The sequence below is a fragment of the Mobula birostris genome, chromosome 1 (assembly GCF_030028105.1).
Source record: "Mobula birostris isolate sMobBir1 chromosome 1, sMobBir1.hap1, whole genome shotgun sequence".
NCBI lineage: Eukaryota > Metazoa > Chordata > Chondrichthyes > Myliobatiformes > Myliobatidae > Mobula > Mobula birostris.
Genome location: NC_092370.1, coordinates 107401795 through 107419143, shown reverse-complemented (window position 1 = coordinate 107419143; position 17349 = coordinate 107401795). Strand labels below are relative to the sequence as shown.

General features: G+C 39.6%; 1 protein-coding gene across 5 annotated transcripts in view; it reads left to right on the top strand.

Moving 5' to 3' along the window:
* zc3h3 (zinc finger CCCH-type containing 3) overlaps positions 1-17349 on the top strand; it is a 292758-nt gene that overhangs the window by 21339 nt on the left and 254070 nt on the right. For all 5 annotated transcript variants that reach the window (XR_011886238.1, XM_072259794.1, XM_072259780.1 and 2 more), the window contains exon 3: positions 239-435. Coding sequence is in view for 4 of the 5 variants with exons in the window: in XM_072259794.1 (XP_072115895.1) it covers positions 239-435 (197 nt within the window). In the remaining variant the exon portion in view is untranslated. The remainder of the gene's footprint in view (positions 1-238; positions 436-17349) is intronic.

The following is a 17349-nucleotide window of genomic DNA, read 5'->3' as shown; positions in this document are numbered from 1 at the left end:
GAAGTGTTTGCTGTCTTGGGGCAAATTTGGGTGAACAAATCCCCAGGGCCTGACAAGGTGTTCCCTCATCCTGGGAGAGGCAAGCGCAGAAATATCTTGCATTGGGATTGGGAGTATATCTAGTTTAGCTTGACTTTATTCTTGCATCCAAAGAAGTGATGATGTTTAGTAGTTACACTGCATGATTTCACTTCAGAGTGTTTATGTTTATATTTATATTAATGTTATTTCTTGCTAGCTCACCGACTGAGAAGAAGATTAACATTGGTGGCTTCCCGGTTATGAAAAGTCGTTACTTACTCGTAAAGAAAAGCCCAGTACATGGGAAATCAACCCCTGTTCTAAAAAGGACACCTGGCAAAGGGCTTGTGCAAATCAGCAAACATAGGTTGCAGAGGCTACCAGCATCAGCACCGCATGTCAGTGCAAAACAAGGTAGGGAGTTGATGCCAAATTGAAGTGATTTTTTTGGCAATGTGCTAAGAGGCTCTCTACTAATCACGCTGGGAATACTACAAGACTTGGGCTTGTAGTGTCAATGGACCGATGAAGTGCATGGTCTATCGATTTTGCTTTTTGTCAGCTTGTTTATCACATATTTCAATGATAGCATTGTTGGATATTCATATCAAAAAATTTCTTTCAGTTGCCCTATTGCTATTGGGAGTATTCTCTAGGCTCTCCAGTAGCAACAGGAACACTGAGGGAACGGATCAATAGGCAGATTTTTGAAAGTTGCAATAGTAACTGGGCTGATTTCATGGGTGACATCAACTTCCCTAATACTGATTTGCACCTCCTTAGTGCAAGAGTTTTAGATGGGGCAGGATTTACTAGGTGTGTCCAGGAAGGATTCCTGACAGAATATGTGGACAGACAGGCTGACTAGAAGAGAAGCCATACTGGATCTAAGAACTAGGCAGTGGACCTAGTCAGGTGGTAGATCTCTAGGTGGGTGAGTATTTCAGAGTCAGTGACCCCAACTTCCTGACCTTTAGCATAACTTTGGACAAGTATAGGTGTAAATCATATGAGAAAGTACTGAAGAGGGAGGAATAATAATGATGCTTAGGATTCTGTATAGGCTTGTTCCATTGAGGCAGGGAGAGGATGGTAGAGTGAAGAAATCATGGTTAACAAGAGGAGTGGAACATTTAGTCAAGAGGAAGAAGGAAGCATGATTAAGATTTAGGAGGCCAAGATCAGATGAGGTTCTTCAGATTTATAAGGAGGTCAGTAAGGGCCTTAAGAGAGCTAGAAGGGGAGATGAGAAGGCCTTTGAGTAGGTATAAGGAAAGCTCCAAGGCACTCTAAATGTTTGTAAGAAACAGGAGGATGGTAAGAGTGAGGGTAGAACAGATTGGGGATAAAAGAGGAAACATTGTGCTTGAAGTCAGACGAGGCAGGAGAGGCGCTTAATAAATACTTTGCTTCAGTATTCACCAGCGAGAGGGATCTTGGATGAATGTAAAGTCACTGTAGAATAGGCTAATATGCTGGAACATGTCAACATTAAGAAAGAATATGTTAGGAACTAAAAAAAAAAAATACTTCCTTGGGCTCAATGAGATATACCCCAGGTTACTACAGGAAGTGAGAGGCCACGGTAGAACAACCAGAAGACTGGAGGATGGCAAATCTTATTCATTGGTCCAAGAAGGGTAATGGGGATAATCCTGGGAATTAGACTAGTGAGTGGGCAGTTCGGAAGAATAGAGGCATTTTGGGTTCCACTTCCATCGATCACTCAAAGTTGCCGTGCAAGTTGATAAGGTGTCCAAGAAAGCATTTGGTCTGTCTTCATTAGTGCGGAAATTGAGAGCCAGGCAATAATGTTGCAGCTCTATAAAATTCTTATTAGACCATATTTAGAGTATTGCGTTCAATTCTAGTCACCTCATTATAGGAAGGATGTGGAAGCTTTGGAGGGGGTGTGGAGGAGATTTACCAGCATGCTTCCAGGGTAAGAGAACATGTCTTATGAGGAAAGGTTGATCAAGCTGGCTTTTTTGAGTGAAGAGGGATGAGAGTGACTTGATAGCATTGTGTAAAGATAAGTGGCATAGAATGGACAGCCAGTGCCTTTTTGTAGCCATGTTGGTAATGGCTAATACAGAGGGCATAATGTTAAGTTGTTTGGTGGAAAGAATAGGGAGGGATGTCAGAGGTAGACTTTTTACACAGAGGGGTTAATGCATGGAACACACTGCCAGGAATGGTAATAGAGGCAAATACTTTAGGGAAATTTAAGAGACTCTTGGGTAGTCACATTGATGAAAGAAAAATAGAGGGCTATGTGGAAGGGAAGGGTCAGATTGATCTTGGAGTAGGTTAAAAGGACACTCCAACATCATAGGCCAAAGGGGATATACTCTGCTATATTGTCCTGTGTCAATGTTCTATATAATCAACAAATCTTGAAGGGGAAAAGAATTGTAGTGAAGCTTATTTTGGGAAATTGGTCCACAGTTGCATGTTTGTCCAACATGGCACATGTAATCCAGCGATAGCCCAGCAAAGTTAAGCTTGGTGGACTTGTATAGATAACCACAAAATTCTGGAGGAACTCAGCGAGTTGGGCAGCATCTGTCGGGGGAAGGGGGTGGAATAAACAGTCTGTTTCGGTCCAAGACCATTCATCAGGACTTAGTATGTTCTGATGAAGGCTCTTAGTCTGAATCATCAACTGTTTACTTCCCTCCTTGGATGTTTCCTGACTTGAGTTTCTCCAGCATTTTTTGTGTGTGTGTGTCTCGACTTCCAGAATCTGCAGAATCTCTTGTGTTTGCAAAGATAACCTTTTTTTCTCTTAAAAAGTGGTATTTTATCAGAACCTTCCTACCTTCACATACCAAAGGATATTCAGATTGTGGAACCGTCAAGAGAGTTTGGTAATCATACTGTATCTGGTGCTAAAATATAAGTAACATTTAAAATTACAATTATTTCCTCTTTGTGCACAGAATGGACTCAATTCCCTTGATGATTCTACTAGTTGAATATTTTTGTGCTTCTATTGCACTCTTCTATATTGATTAAATATCAGTTAACAAAGCATAGATGAAGGACTCGGCCTTCATTTTGCCTGTTCGTCCATCTCTATACCACATTTGATTTTATATTGATCCCCTGAGCCAGCAGGGGAAGAGTTTAGTGAAAGATTGCTTATAAGGTTAAGGTGTATGGGGAGTAAATTTGCCATATGTCGCCTTGGAGAGGCTCTTCTGATTTACCTTTGTTTTCACTATGTAATTATTGGGTGTGGAGAATATGATAGTGAATACATTGCAGATAAAGTTAGGAACTGAGAGACTCTTAGGAAGACTGCTAAACAATAACAAACAGCCACCAAAGGCCTCCAGAATTGTTCACTTGTTCTGCAGTTCTCTCAGCTAATTGATTGCCCAATTTTTTCTTTATGTGAAAAGAGACAGATATCAAGTAATTTGCAGCAATAATGTGCTTGCACTTGGCCTGCTCTATCTCTGTGTTCATTTCCGATTGCAGAAGAAATGCTAATATATAATTATCCTTGCAAATTGGATTGCTTTAAATAAAGAGAAGTGTTTGGCCGAGAGGGACGAACCCATTTCCTTGAGTTACTGCGAGCTGTAATTGCAACATTCAATCAATTTGCAGTATTAGAAATTCAATCATTATCAACATCAAGCCTCATTCCTTCTGATAGCTAAAAGCCAAGTAATTTCTCCCTTTTTAAACAGCTGAATTAATCAGACTAGATTTAAACATTTGCTCACATGAAGAGGTCAGGGCTAGTAATATATTGTCTTCCAGATAATGGTTAATGAAAAGGAAATTAAATTACTAATAACCACCTTGGTGTATTAAAAAGTTAAAATTGACTATTTTCAGAGTTAATTTAATGAAATGTGCTTGTGTTTCTGTTGTACATTAACATCAATATGCTTCGCAGCACATTGACTAATAATGGTGAGAAATATTTGACGGTATCTATCTTTATATCATGATGTTCAATACCTTTATATCTAGCATCATGTTATCACATAGACTACGTTGTCAAGGCCTTAAATACCAATCCTGTCTGAAGATTGGCCTATGGACCCATTTAAGAAAACAGAGAACCTGCGATCCTGTTTGAAGTAGCATCACTAACCACTCACATATCTAGACCTTGTATCCGGTATAATGCTGAACATTATACAGTTATTTAGATAAATGTTACAAAACAGATATTCTTTGCCATATAATGTTGATCTGTTGGTAATTGCCAAATACTCCTGATTCTCTCCTGTTTAGACAGAAATGTCAGCAGCCATCCATCTATTGCCAGTGTATACACGTATCTGTCTGTGTGCCTCTTAAATGCCACTGTCGTATCTGCTTTGTCCACCACTACCACTCGCATGTGTGTGTATGTATACATGATTTCTTGACAGGTACTTTAGCCTTTAAATGGTTTAGCCTTGCATGGAAAGACGAAGTACCCAAACCATCTAAAAGAAAGCAGAAAATGCTGGAAAGAAAGGCAGAACATTGGCAATCAGAAACCAAACTTCCCAGATAAAATATTTTCCATCTTCACAGCAGCATTATTAAGTTTTCCCATATTTTGTTCAAAAGCAATAAAACAAAAATGATGGTGTTAAATTCAGTAAAGCTAAGTGAGGACAGGATCCACACTCCAGTGGGAGTAAGAATAAACTGTAGAAATGATCTTTTTGTGTACTATTTCTTTGAATAGGAGCAATAAAATGTTGGGAATCATACAGTTTTTTTAAAAAAAAAAGTAAACTCCTCAGTCAGCGTTGTGCACAGAGCAAGATACTTCATGTTGCAGGTGTGGATTCCTTGTAAAAGGGTCTCCTGTGGGAACCCTGCAACAACTTTTCAGTCATGGCTCTGCTCTTGTTATTGCTGGAGAACACAGAGCACAACATCAGCTTTGCACATCCAAAGAACTAGAGCGACTATCACAGAAGTGCATAGGACAAGTTTTATGAGGTCATAAGTAGAGCGCTAAGGAATTCTGGGCCTTAATACTAATATCACTACTCTGGTCTGATGCTAGTAAATAAATAATTTAGTATACTGTAGCTTTCTATTGATCTGATTACTTTGGTCCTTTATGGTAAAAAAGAAATTCACTGATGTATGCAGTTTTCCTTGACAGATCTCAGTGTTGTCAGGTTAAACTGAGATATTTCTATTGTTATTGCAGTTATTCAAGAGATTTTATAATACATTGTATTTTAATATAGACCACCATTTTATCCATTATTGAATATCCAGATTGCACTTAATAGTTTAATTTCATCATGTAAACTTACTGTTCTGTTCAAGTTTCATTCTGACACATTATAATGACCTTGTCAGCTATCTATTTTGCCAAAGTAAGTTCTCAAATATTTAATCTATATACATATATTTTGTTTCCAACTGAGATTGAGGATTGAGACAGCTACCGTCCCTTTGGATTTCCCCTGTGACTTGGGTAGGAATATCTACTTCCTTTCCAAAAATGCAGCCAGATATGCCTGATAATTAGAAAGTCATCAAATCCTGAGCTATCAAGTGGGCTTTGCATATTGCTCAGAATTTCTTGTCTTAAAAACATAGGCAGTTGTAAAAGCCTTAAAAATCAGATACAGATATGCTACTTACACATCTCCAGTGTGCAAAGAGAACTGTGAAACCTCATAGGAGCTTTTGTAAATTTCAATACAGAAGCCTAGGAGTTCTCATCCCCTTTCAGCTTTCTGCAGCAACACTCTTGTTTATTCATCCAGCCCCTCTCTATCTTCTTGATTAAAATGAATGAGATTTAGTGATCTGGCACCTAGGTTACGCAACATTCACAGAAACACTAAAATTTGATGGTGCTCAATTTTGCAGAAATTTGAGAGTATCAGAGGGCAGAAGTTAGTGTAGTTCCTATTACTAAGGGGAAGATGTTTGGGAAACTAGAATTCTGGAATGGTTCTGGAAGACTGGAAAATTACAAATGTCACTCCACTCTTTAAGAAGGAAGGGAAGCAAAATATAAGGAAATTATAGAGCAGTTAGTCTGATTTCAGTGATTGGGAAGATTTTAGAGTCCATTATTAAGGATGAGGTTTCAGGGTAGTTAAAGGCACATGATAAAGTAGGCCAAAGTCTGCAAGTCCTTTAAGAGGAAACCTTGCCTAATAAATCTGTGGGAATTCTTTGAAGAAATAATGGGCAGAATAGACAAAGGAGAGTCAGTGGATGTTGTTTACTTGAATTTTCAGAAGGCCTTTGACAAGGTGCCACGCATGAGGCTGTTTAACAAGATAAGAGCCCAAGGTATTATAGGAAAGATACTAGCATGGATAGAAGGTTGGCTGACTGGCAGGAGGCAAAGAATGGGAATAAAGGGGGACCTTTTCTGGTTGGCTGCTGGCAACTGGAGGTATTTCGCCGGGGTGGGACTCCTTCTTTTCACATTGTGTCAACAATTTGATGGCTTTGTGGCCAAGTTTGCAGACATAACAAAATTAAGTGGAGGGCCAGGTAGTGTTGAGTAAGCAGGGAGTCTGCAGAGGAATTGGACTGGGACAAATGGAATATAGTGTAGGGAAGTGTATGGTCATATACTTTGGAAGAATGAATAAAGGCATAGACTATTTTCTAAATGGGGCGAAAATTCAAAAATTGGTGATGCAAAGGGACTTTAGAGTCCTTGTACAGGATTCCCAGTAAGTTAACTTGCAGGTTGAGTTGGTGGTGAGGGAGGCAGGTGCAATGTTAACATTAATTTTGAGAGGTCTAGAATATAAGAGCAAGGTTGTCATGCTGAGGCTTTATAATATATTATGAGTGTTTGATGGCTCTGAGCCTGTACTCGCTGTAGTTTAGAAGAATGTGGAGGGATCTCATTGAAGCCCGTTCAGTGTTGGAAGACCTAGATAGAGTTGATGTGGAGAGGATGTTTCCTATAGTGGTTGAGTCTAGGTCTCGAAGTCACAGCCTCAGAATAAGGGGGGGGGGGGGGGTCATCCAATTAGAATAGAGATGAGGAGGAAATTCTTTAGCCAAAGGGTTGTGAATATGTGGAATTCATTGCCATGGATAGCTGTGGAGACCAAGATATTGAGTACATTTAAAGCAGAGGTTGATAGGTTCTTGATTAGCCAGGGCATCGCAGGTTGCAGGTAGAAGGCAGGGAGAATGAGGTTGAGAGGAATAATAAGTCACACCTGATGGAATGGCGGAGCAGGATTGATGGGCCAAATGGCCTACTTCTGCATATATGTCTTATCTCCGAAATGCTGTGCCTCAAGGTGGCCTCGTCTTTCATTAAGGACCATCATCATCTGGGATATACCTTCTGCTCATTACTCCAAGGAGAGACAAGAGCCTGAAGACCCAAATTCAGTGTTTTAGGATCAGCTTCTTCCCCTCGGCTACCAGATTTATGAATGAACCTTGATCGCTACCTCGCTATTTCTCTGTCACACTATTTCTTTCTTTATTTATTTATTGTAACTTGTAGTTAATTGTTCTTTCAACCACAAATCTGTTTTTGACAATGTTTTTGCTACTGGAATCAATCTCTCCTAACTGATGCTCTTTCGCAATGAGTTCTGATTTATAACACTTTACCAAGTCTCTCAATAATCTCCGCTAAAAAGGAAATTACCTTAGTCTCCCCATAGACCTAACATCTGTCCTTATCCCTGCTACCAATTCAGTAGATATATTCTGCATCTTGAGATTTATTCAAAAAGCCAAAGGTCTGCTATGCTTTTAAATGGCTTTCTCAATTTATCCAACCACATCCAGTATTTTCCAAAAATACTTCAGGTCTTTCTGTTGCTGTTCCAAGCCTTATTAAAATTGTCATATTGCCTCTACTTTCTTGTTAAAGATGCACAATTTTTATTTTTTTTTCTGACATCTTCTCACCAGTCTGTCCTATTTTAAAGCCTTTGAGGGTTCAGAGCAGATTTAACAGAGGGATAGCAAAGATGAGGAATATTAATTATATGCAGACACTGCCAAAACTAAGATTCTTTCTGTACGGCAGTAATCAGGAAAATTTGCACAGAAGCATTGACGACCAGAGGAAACTGACCAGGGTTTAAAAAATAAATCAGAATTGATACCCTCCTTGTCCACTTATGATCTTGAAATGTTTACCTGAATAGTCAGGTCTATGATATTAGTATTTATAATGAAGTATGTAGCTGTATTGTATAGTGCCAGGGATTCCCTTCAATCATCCGAAGAGCAGAGGATCACTTGCTGAGAAGCTTGTCCCTCCCTTTTTTCCCCCTGAAACAAAGACCTTCTATATCTAAAACTTGCTTTGAATTTTGTTTTCTGTTTTTTCACTTTCAAGGGATTTTGGAGCTTAGCCTCTAAAAGTCTGATGGAGTATATTATGTAACCTACAAAGATACAAATTGAAAGCTGCACATTGGAGAGCCTCAAATGAAAGCTTTTGCTTGGTCATTGTGTTCACAGTGATTTGAATGGTCTCCAACTGTACAATAAATTCCAATGATTTTTTAAAATCTTGTCTAAATTAGCAGTTTTTTCTGAAGAAATCTTTATTGGATAACTGCCTGTGAGGATATGCAAGGCTTCACTATGCAAGAAATCTTGGTCACTGGCAACAACTCTATTTCCTTCATTTTAGTTCTGTGCACTATTGCTGAATGCACTAAACTGTTTCAGGTTAGCCGTCCTGTTCCAAATAAAAATGTTGGGAAAGTGAATAAAGTGTAAATCACTGTTATCAGCACTTGTAATTACCTAGCACATTTTTCTGGGACAGTGCTCTGAGTGAGATATCACCCATCTTAGTTTGATGTAATTTATTATTTTCATCCATCTGTTTTTTAAAGAATTAAATTGCGCAATGTTTTCTTGTTAAAATTATGTCAGCATTCTGTGCCTGTGATATTATTACTTTAGAAATTTGGCAATCTTACATTATTCTCTAATTTTTATAATCTACTGAAGGAGGGCCAGGGAAGGAAGAAATTCCGGTAGTTATTTTACAATGACAAATCCAGCTGTCACTGTCATTAAATGAAGTTTTGTAGGTTAATTGGCATTTGAGAAAATCACTCGTCACATGCAGACAGCTCAATTCCTCCTTTCTCACTCTGTGATAGTGTGTAATAAATAGTTAGTTTATATCTGTATGCTTTTTTTGAAGTCTTTATTTGGTTACTGTGAGTGGACTTCTTTTGCCTGTTGAGTAATTTGATGTGGCAGCTATCCAAGACCTTGTATAAATCATTAAGTTCTCAAGTCTCCCGTGTCACTTTCTGTGTCCCAATTTTAATAATGAATGTTTAGTCACGATACACGATGTGCTCAAAGTTCACATAGTTGGCACGCAGCAGGCCTGGGTTCACTGACGGCTGTTGGTGAGAGTGTCTGCTTTCCTGTCAAGAATATGCAGCCACATGGACCAAGAATGCTGGGCTCTGAGCAGTTTAGTAATGTTAGATTCTGCCATGTGAGATTGAGACACGCAAGGCAATCCATGATAATCATGTGCACATTTCAATTGCTGAAACTTTTTGTTTAGAAAAAAGGCTTAAATCTGTTGTTTATTATTTGCCAGTTGTGTATTTTGTTTGCTAAGTAGGTTCTGTTTGCATCAATGCTGTCTTTATGCTACCCCTTCACAAACTGTTTCTTTAGTAAAAAGAATAAGATAAAAAATGAAACCTTACACTGCAGCCTTTTCATGTCATTGAATCTTAATATTTTTTGATGGATGGTGACAGTAAAAGAGTTTCTGACATTGGCCAGTGAACAGACCAGTGCAGGGTCCTGATACCAATGTAGAGTCAAAATCTCATCTGCATGAGGGAAAATCAAAAATAACATTGTATTTGCACAGTTAATGCCCTTTTCTCAGTCTTGTGCACCTGAGTTTGAATATCTTCTAATCTCCATCTTAAGAGTGCGCTTACTGATCCTGAACAATTTGCCATCAACCTTTCTTTCACATTAATGAAACGTGCAGTTATTTTCCCCTTCACCGTGGCATGCAAAAGTTTGGGCACCCCTGGTTAAAATTTCTGTTACTGTGAATAGCTAAGCAAGTAAAAAAATGACATTTCCAACAGGCATAAAGTTAAAGATGACACATTTCTTTAATGTTTTAAGCAAGATTGCTTTTCTATTTCCATCTTTTACCATTTTAAAATAACAAAAAAGGAGAAGGGCCTAAAGCAGAAGTTTGGGCACCCTGCATGGTCAGTACTTAGTAATACCCCCTTTGGCAAGTATCACAACTTGTAAATGCTTTTTGTAGCCAGCTGAGAGTTTTTCAACTCTTGTTTGGGGGATTTTCACCCATTCTTCCTTGTAAAAGGCTTCTAGTGCTGTGAGATTCTTGGGCCATCTTGCATGCACTGCTCTTTTGAGGTCTATTCACAGATTTTTGATGATGTTTAGGCCAGGGGGCTGTGAGGGCCATGGCAAAACCTTCAGCTTGTGCCTCTTGAGGTAGTCCATTGTGGATTTTGAGGTGTGTTTAGGATCATTATCCTGTTGTAGAAGCTATCCTCTTCATCATCAACTTTTTCACAGATGGTGTGATGTTTGCTTCCAGAATTTGCTGGTATTTAATTGAATTCATTCTTCCCTCTACCAGTGAAAAGTTCCCCATGCCACTGGCTGCAACACAAGCCCAAAGCATGATCAATCCACCCTCGTGCTTAACAGTTGGAGAGGGGTTCTTTCCATGAAATTCTGCACCCTTTTTTCTCCAAACATACCTTTGCTCATTGCGGCCAAAAAGTTCTATTTTAACTTCATCAGTCCACAGGACTTGTTTCCAAAATGTATCAGGCTTGCTTAGATGTTCCTTTGCAAAGTTCTGATGCTGAATTTTGGCCGCAATGAGCAAAGGTATGTTTGGAGAAAAAAAGGGTGCAGAATTTCATGAAAAGAACACCTCTCCAACTGTTAAGCATGGGGGTGGATCGATCATGCTTTGGGCATGTGTTGCAGCCAGTGGCATGGGGAACATTTCACTGGTAGAGGGAAGAATGAATTCAATTAAATACCAGCAAATTCTGGAAGCAAACATCACACCGTCTGTTTAAAAAAAAAAAGCTGACGATCAAAAAAGGATGGCTTCTACAACAGGATAATGATCCTAAACACACCTCAAAATCCACAATGGACTACCTCAAGAGGCGCAAGCTGAAGGTTTTGCCATAGCCCTCACAGTCCTCTGACCTAAACATCATCAAAAATCTGTGCATAGATCTCAAAAGAGCAGTGCATGCAAGATGGTCCAATAATCTCATAGCACTAGAAGCCTTTTACAAGGAAGAATGGGCGAAAATCCCCCAAACAAGAGTTGAAAGACCATAAGACAAAGGAGCAGAAGTAGGCCATTCGGCCCATCGAGTCTGCTCCGCCATTTTATCATGAGCTGATCCATTTTATCCTATTTAGTCCCACTGCCCCGCCTTCTCACCATAACCTTTGATGCCCTGGCTACTCAGATACCTATCAATCTCTGCCTTAAAGACACCCAATGACTTGGCCTCCACTGCTGCCCGTGGCAACAAATTCCATAGATTCACCACCCTCTGACTAAAAAATTTTTTTCGCATTTCTGTTCTGAAAGGGCGCCCTTCAATCCTGAAGTCATGCCCTCTCGTACTAGACTCCCCCATCATGGGAAACAACTTTGCCACATCCACTCTGTCCATGCCTTTTAACATTCGAAATGTTTCTGAGGTCTCCCCTCATGCTTCTAAACTCCAAGGAATACAGTCCAAGAGCGGACAAACGTTCCTCATATGTTAACCCTCTCATTCCCGGAATCATTCTAGTGAATCTTCTCTGTACCCTTTCCAATGTCAGCACATCCTTTCTTAAATAAGGAGACCAAAACTGCCCACAGTACTCCAAGTGAGGTCTCACCAGCGCCTTATAGAGCCTCAACATCACATCCCTGCTCCTATACTCTATTCCTGTAGAAATGAATGCCAACATTGCATTCGCCTTCTTCACTACCGACTCAACCTGGAGGTTAACTTTAAGGGAATCCTGTACGAGGACTCCCAAGTCCCGTTGCATCTCAGTACTTTGAATTCTTTCCCCATTTAAATAATAGTCTGCCCGTTTATTTTTTCTGCCAAAGAGCATAACCATACACTTTCCAACATTGTACTTCATTTGCCACTTCTCTGCCCATTCTTCCAATCTATCCAAGTCTCTCTGCAGACTCTCCGTTTCCTCGGCACTACCGGCCCCTCCACCTATCTTCGTATCGTCAGCAAACTTAGCCACAAAGGCCTCTATTTCATAATCCAAATCATTGATGTACAATGTAAAAAGAAGCGGCCCCAACACTGATCCCTGTGGAACACCACTGGTAACCAGCAGCCAACCAGAATAGGATCCCTTTATTCCCACTCTCTGTTTCCAGCCAACGCTCTATCCACGTGTGTAACTTTCCCGTAATTCCATGGGCTCTTATCTTGTTAAGCAGCCTCATGTGTGGCACCTTGTCAAAGGCCTTCTGAAAATCCAAATATACAACATCCACTGCATCTCCCTTGTCTAGCCTACTGGTAATTTCCTCAAAAAATTGTAATAGGTTTGTCAGGCAGGATTTTCCTTTAAGGAATCCATGCTGAGTTCTGCCTATCTTGTCATATGCCTCCAGGTACTCTGTAACCTCATCCTTGACAATCGACTCCAACAACTTCCCAACCACCGACGTCAAGCTAACAGGTCTATAATTTCCTTTTTGCTTCCTTGCCCTCTTCTTAAATAGCGGAGTGACATTTGCAAGCTTCCAGTCCTCCGGAACCATGCCAGAATCTATCGACTTTTGAAAGATCATCGCTAATGCCTCCGCAGTCTCCACAGCTACTTCCTTCAGAACACGAGGTCCAGGAGATCTGGTCCAGGAGATTTATCGACCTTTAGCCTATTCAGCTTCCTGAGTACTTTCTCTGTCGTAATTGTGACTGCGCACACTTCTCTTCCCTGCCACCCTTGAGTGTCCGGTATCGTGCTGTCTTCCTCAGTGAAGACTAATGCAAAATACTTGTTCAGTTCCTCTGCCATCTCCTCATCTCCCATTACAATTTCTCCAGTATCATTTTCTATCAGTCCTATATCTACTCTCACCTGTCTTTTACTCTTTATATACTTTGAAAAAGCTTTTAGTATCCTCTTTGATATTATTTGCTAGTTTCCTTTCATAGTTAATCTTTTCTGTCTTAATGACCTTCTTGGTTTCCTTTTGTAAGGTTTTAAAGACTTCCCAATCCTCTGTCTTCCCACTAATTTTTGCTTCCTTGTATGCCCTCTCTTTAGCTTTAACTTTGGCTTTGACTTCTCTTGTCAACCACGGTTGCATCCTTTTTCCACTCGAAAATTTCTTCTTTTTTGGAATATACCTGTCTTGCACATTCCTCACTTCTCGCATAAACTCCAGCCACTGCTGCTCTGCCGTCTTTCCCGCCAGTGTCTCTTTCCAGTCAACTTTGGCCAGTTCCTCTCTCATGCCACTGTAGTTTCCTTTACTCCACTGAAACACCGACACATCAGATTTCGCCTTCTCTTTTTCTAATTTCACAGTGAACTCAATCATGTTATGATCACTGCTTCCTAAGGGTTCCTTCACCTCAATCTCTCCAATCACCTCTGGTTCATTACACAATACCCGATCCAGTACAACCGATCCCCTATTGGGCTCAACAACAGCAAGACTCTTAGCCGGCTACAAAAAGCGTTTACAAGCTGTGATACTTGCCAAAGGGGGTGTTACTAAGTACTGACCATGCAGTGTGCCCGAACTTTTGCTTCGGGCCCTTTTCCTTTTTCGTTATTTTGAAATTGTAAAAGATGGAAATAAAAAGAAGTAATCTTGCTTAACACATTAAAGAAATGTGTTGTCTTTGACTTTATGCCTTTTGTAAATCAGGTCATCTTTTACTCGCTTAGATATTCACAGTAACAGAAATTTTGACCGGGGTGCCCAAACTTTTGTATGCCACTGTATATTGCAGTCAACCTCTGCAGTTCTCTTTGTTTACCAACTTTTTTTTTTGACTTTTTAAATTTTGGATGATGAATGTAGACTAGAAAGTGTTGACCTTCACTGACATTGGTTTATCCTAACTTGTTCAGTTTTTAGCTTTTCTATACTTGTACATTTTCCCTCTTTTAATTACGTGTTATCTGATTACACAATACAAAAACATTTTCAAGTATTGCGATTAAGAAAAATAGGTGAAAAGCTTTGTGGCTTTTTTCCCTAATTATTTAATTGGTATTTCAGGTTTTGGGACTGGAACTTGTGAGCATACTATTTGTATACCATTACAAGTATTTTTAATGGCTTTACAGCTTTGAATAGAAAAGTTAAGTTGATTAAAAGCACCTTTAAATTTGGAAAAGAGTTTGTTATTAAAACTGAAATTTTTGCCTTGGGACCAGTACTTTAGCAATTTCTTGTTTTGCCATGTACAAACTCGGCAAATCCTATTTAACACTGACACCAACTGCTGCAACGTTTGTTTTAAAATCAGTATCAAATATATAGAGTTAGGGCTGTTAAAATTGTCCTCTACTCCGTCTATTTTACCCCAAGCTAAGTTAGCAATTACGTCATCATTGCAGTTCCTCTTTGCACATCTACGACATAGTTAATGTTACCTAAATGCCTTTTAATCAATGTTAGAAGTAAATATAGTTATCACATACACACAACTAATAATTCATTTTGATGTTAGTTGAATGTAAGATGATAAAACAGCAACTCAAAATAATGGAAGTTTGCAGATAAAGATTTTCTTCATGTCAGTAGCTCTGTGGCTAGTTATGTGTGTAAAGTATGGTGAAGGAATAATGCACACCAAATTGCATCTCTTAGTATTTTCACTTATTCTCTGTATTACTATGAATCAAGTTATTAGTAGTAAAGTACATTTTACTTTATTTGCTTCTATAATGTGATTGCAGACTATTTGTTTTAGCTTCCTTTACTATTTCAGATTAAATTCCATATGAATACTCTGCAAAATGGGATTGCCATTACAAGCAATTACATTCTTGCAGAGGAGTGCTGAACTGCAGCAACTGTTCATTTTGGCAGAGCAGCATTCTATGCGATGATTAAGAATGCAGTATAGTGGCAGAAATTGAGTATCCAGTCAAGTATCACCAAATAATCAGCAATATTTCATGCCAATCCAAGAATATCAGTGGATAAGAAACAAAAAAGGGAACTAGTTATTTTGCTCTCCTGCAGTTGTTGAGGGTGGGGAACTATGCAGATCAGAATTCAATTCATTCTGGGCATCTAGTGGTGATCAAATACAAACAAATGCACTGACATCGGGAGGAACTTCAGATCACTCTTACTATGATTGTTAACAACTGACCACGATTATATGAAGACTGAGGCCATACACTGTGGTTTTTTTTAAAAAGTAAGTTGTAATTGATAGCTATATTGGCTCAGCATTTCCTGTCAAATGAAAGAGAATAGCAACTATGTAGAATGTTGTAATTTTTCTCTGAAATGCCGAAGATTACAATGAATGTACTGGATGTTGCAATTGGCTGAACATTTTGGCAGACTAGCCATGTGAACGCATGTAATTTATTTTTGTTTTGGTGATTGAAGAAAGATGATTATAGTAGAGAACAGTATAATGTTCAGTGATTTTTTTTTTTAAGGCTCTAAGAATCAGATAGGTAGTGAATGACTTTACCACCATCCAAATGCTGGCAGCATAAATTCTGGAGATGATATCAGGCATCATCTATGGAAATGTAGTAGGACCGACACCCTGCGTCAGGACTGAAATAGAAGTGGGGGAAGAAGCCAGAATAAAAAGGTAGGGAGAGGGGAAGGAGACTAGGCAAAAGGTAATGGGTGAAGCCAAGTAGGTGGAAAAGGTAAAGGGCTGGAGAAGAAGGAATCTGATAGGAGACAGTTGTGGACTATAGGATAAAGGGAAGGAGGAGAGGATCCAGAAGGAAGCGATAGGTAGGTGATGAGAGGTACAAGGCAGACTGGGAAAAGAAAGAAATGGGGAGAGGGAGGGAATTTTTTTTATTGGAAAGAGAAATTGATATTTATGCCATCAGGTTGTAGTCTTTCAAGATGAAATATAAGGTGTTGTTCCTCCACCCTGAGGGTGGCCTCATCTTGGCACAAGAGGAGATATGGACCAACATGTCAGAATGGGAATTAAAGTGCTTGACTACCGGGAAGTTCTGCTTTTGTGGGTGGAGTGGTAGCGCTTGACAAAGCGGTCACCTAGTTTATGACGGATATCACCAATGTAGTAGAAGCCTCATCGGGAGCACGGGACAGAATAGGCGACTCCAGCAGAAGTGTTACCTCATCTGGAAGGACTGTTTGAGTTGAGGGAGGAGGTGACTGGGCAGGTGTAACCCTTGGGCCATTTGCAGGAATAAGTGCTGGGAGGAAGATTAGTGGACAAGGGAATCGTGGAGGGAGCAACCCTGCAAGATGAACAATCTTGTAGCAATTTTTTGGAAAAAACTGATGAAAGCAAATTAGCGATACAGCATTCAAATCAGCAAAGTAATGGAGTTAGCAGTCAAGCTAATGTATTTAAGATAAGTTAGTGATCTCGTTGGAGTTCCAATAATATGTAACTAAGCAGTTGGAACTAAGAGACATGAAATATTCAACTACAACCATCTTAATATTTATACAAATGCCCTCTTTCTGCCTTCATCCAGTCAAGTCATGTAACAGTCATCTAGGCCAGAGGTTACCAGCACTTAGCCTAGTATAGAGTGATGTGCACCACCACTCTCTGTCAAGTCAGTAAGTCAAGTTAAAGTCGTGAAGGTTCTAGAGCTGTAGGTTCTTGAACTTCTGCCTCCTGTAGAAGACAGATCTTGGTTATAAGCCTGTCCAGATAGCCAATCTTGGCCTTGATGAGCACCTGCTGCACAAATTCTCTTCTTCCTGGAAAGACTTGAATGACTCTTCCCATGATCCTTGAGTTTTGAGGTGCTGTGTGGTCAACTATGAGCATGATGTGTCCTGGGAAGAAATTGCATTTCATACCTGACTATTTCTGACATTCCTGCAACTGTGGTAAGTATTCCTGACCCATCATTTCCAAAACAAGTTCATAATGGCTTCTCACACCTCAGCTCCAACAAAGTTTGTCACATTATCAGAGTGCAGTTCACAAGCCTATCCGCATCATGCTAGGAAGCGTTGAAGTGTATTAACAAAATGATTTGCGTCTAAAGAAATTGCCCCTTCAAAGTGAACAGCTCTTATAGCAAGACAGGTAAATATGACCCCATATCTCTTCACTGTACTCCTGCTCCTTACCTCAAAAGGTCTAA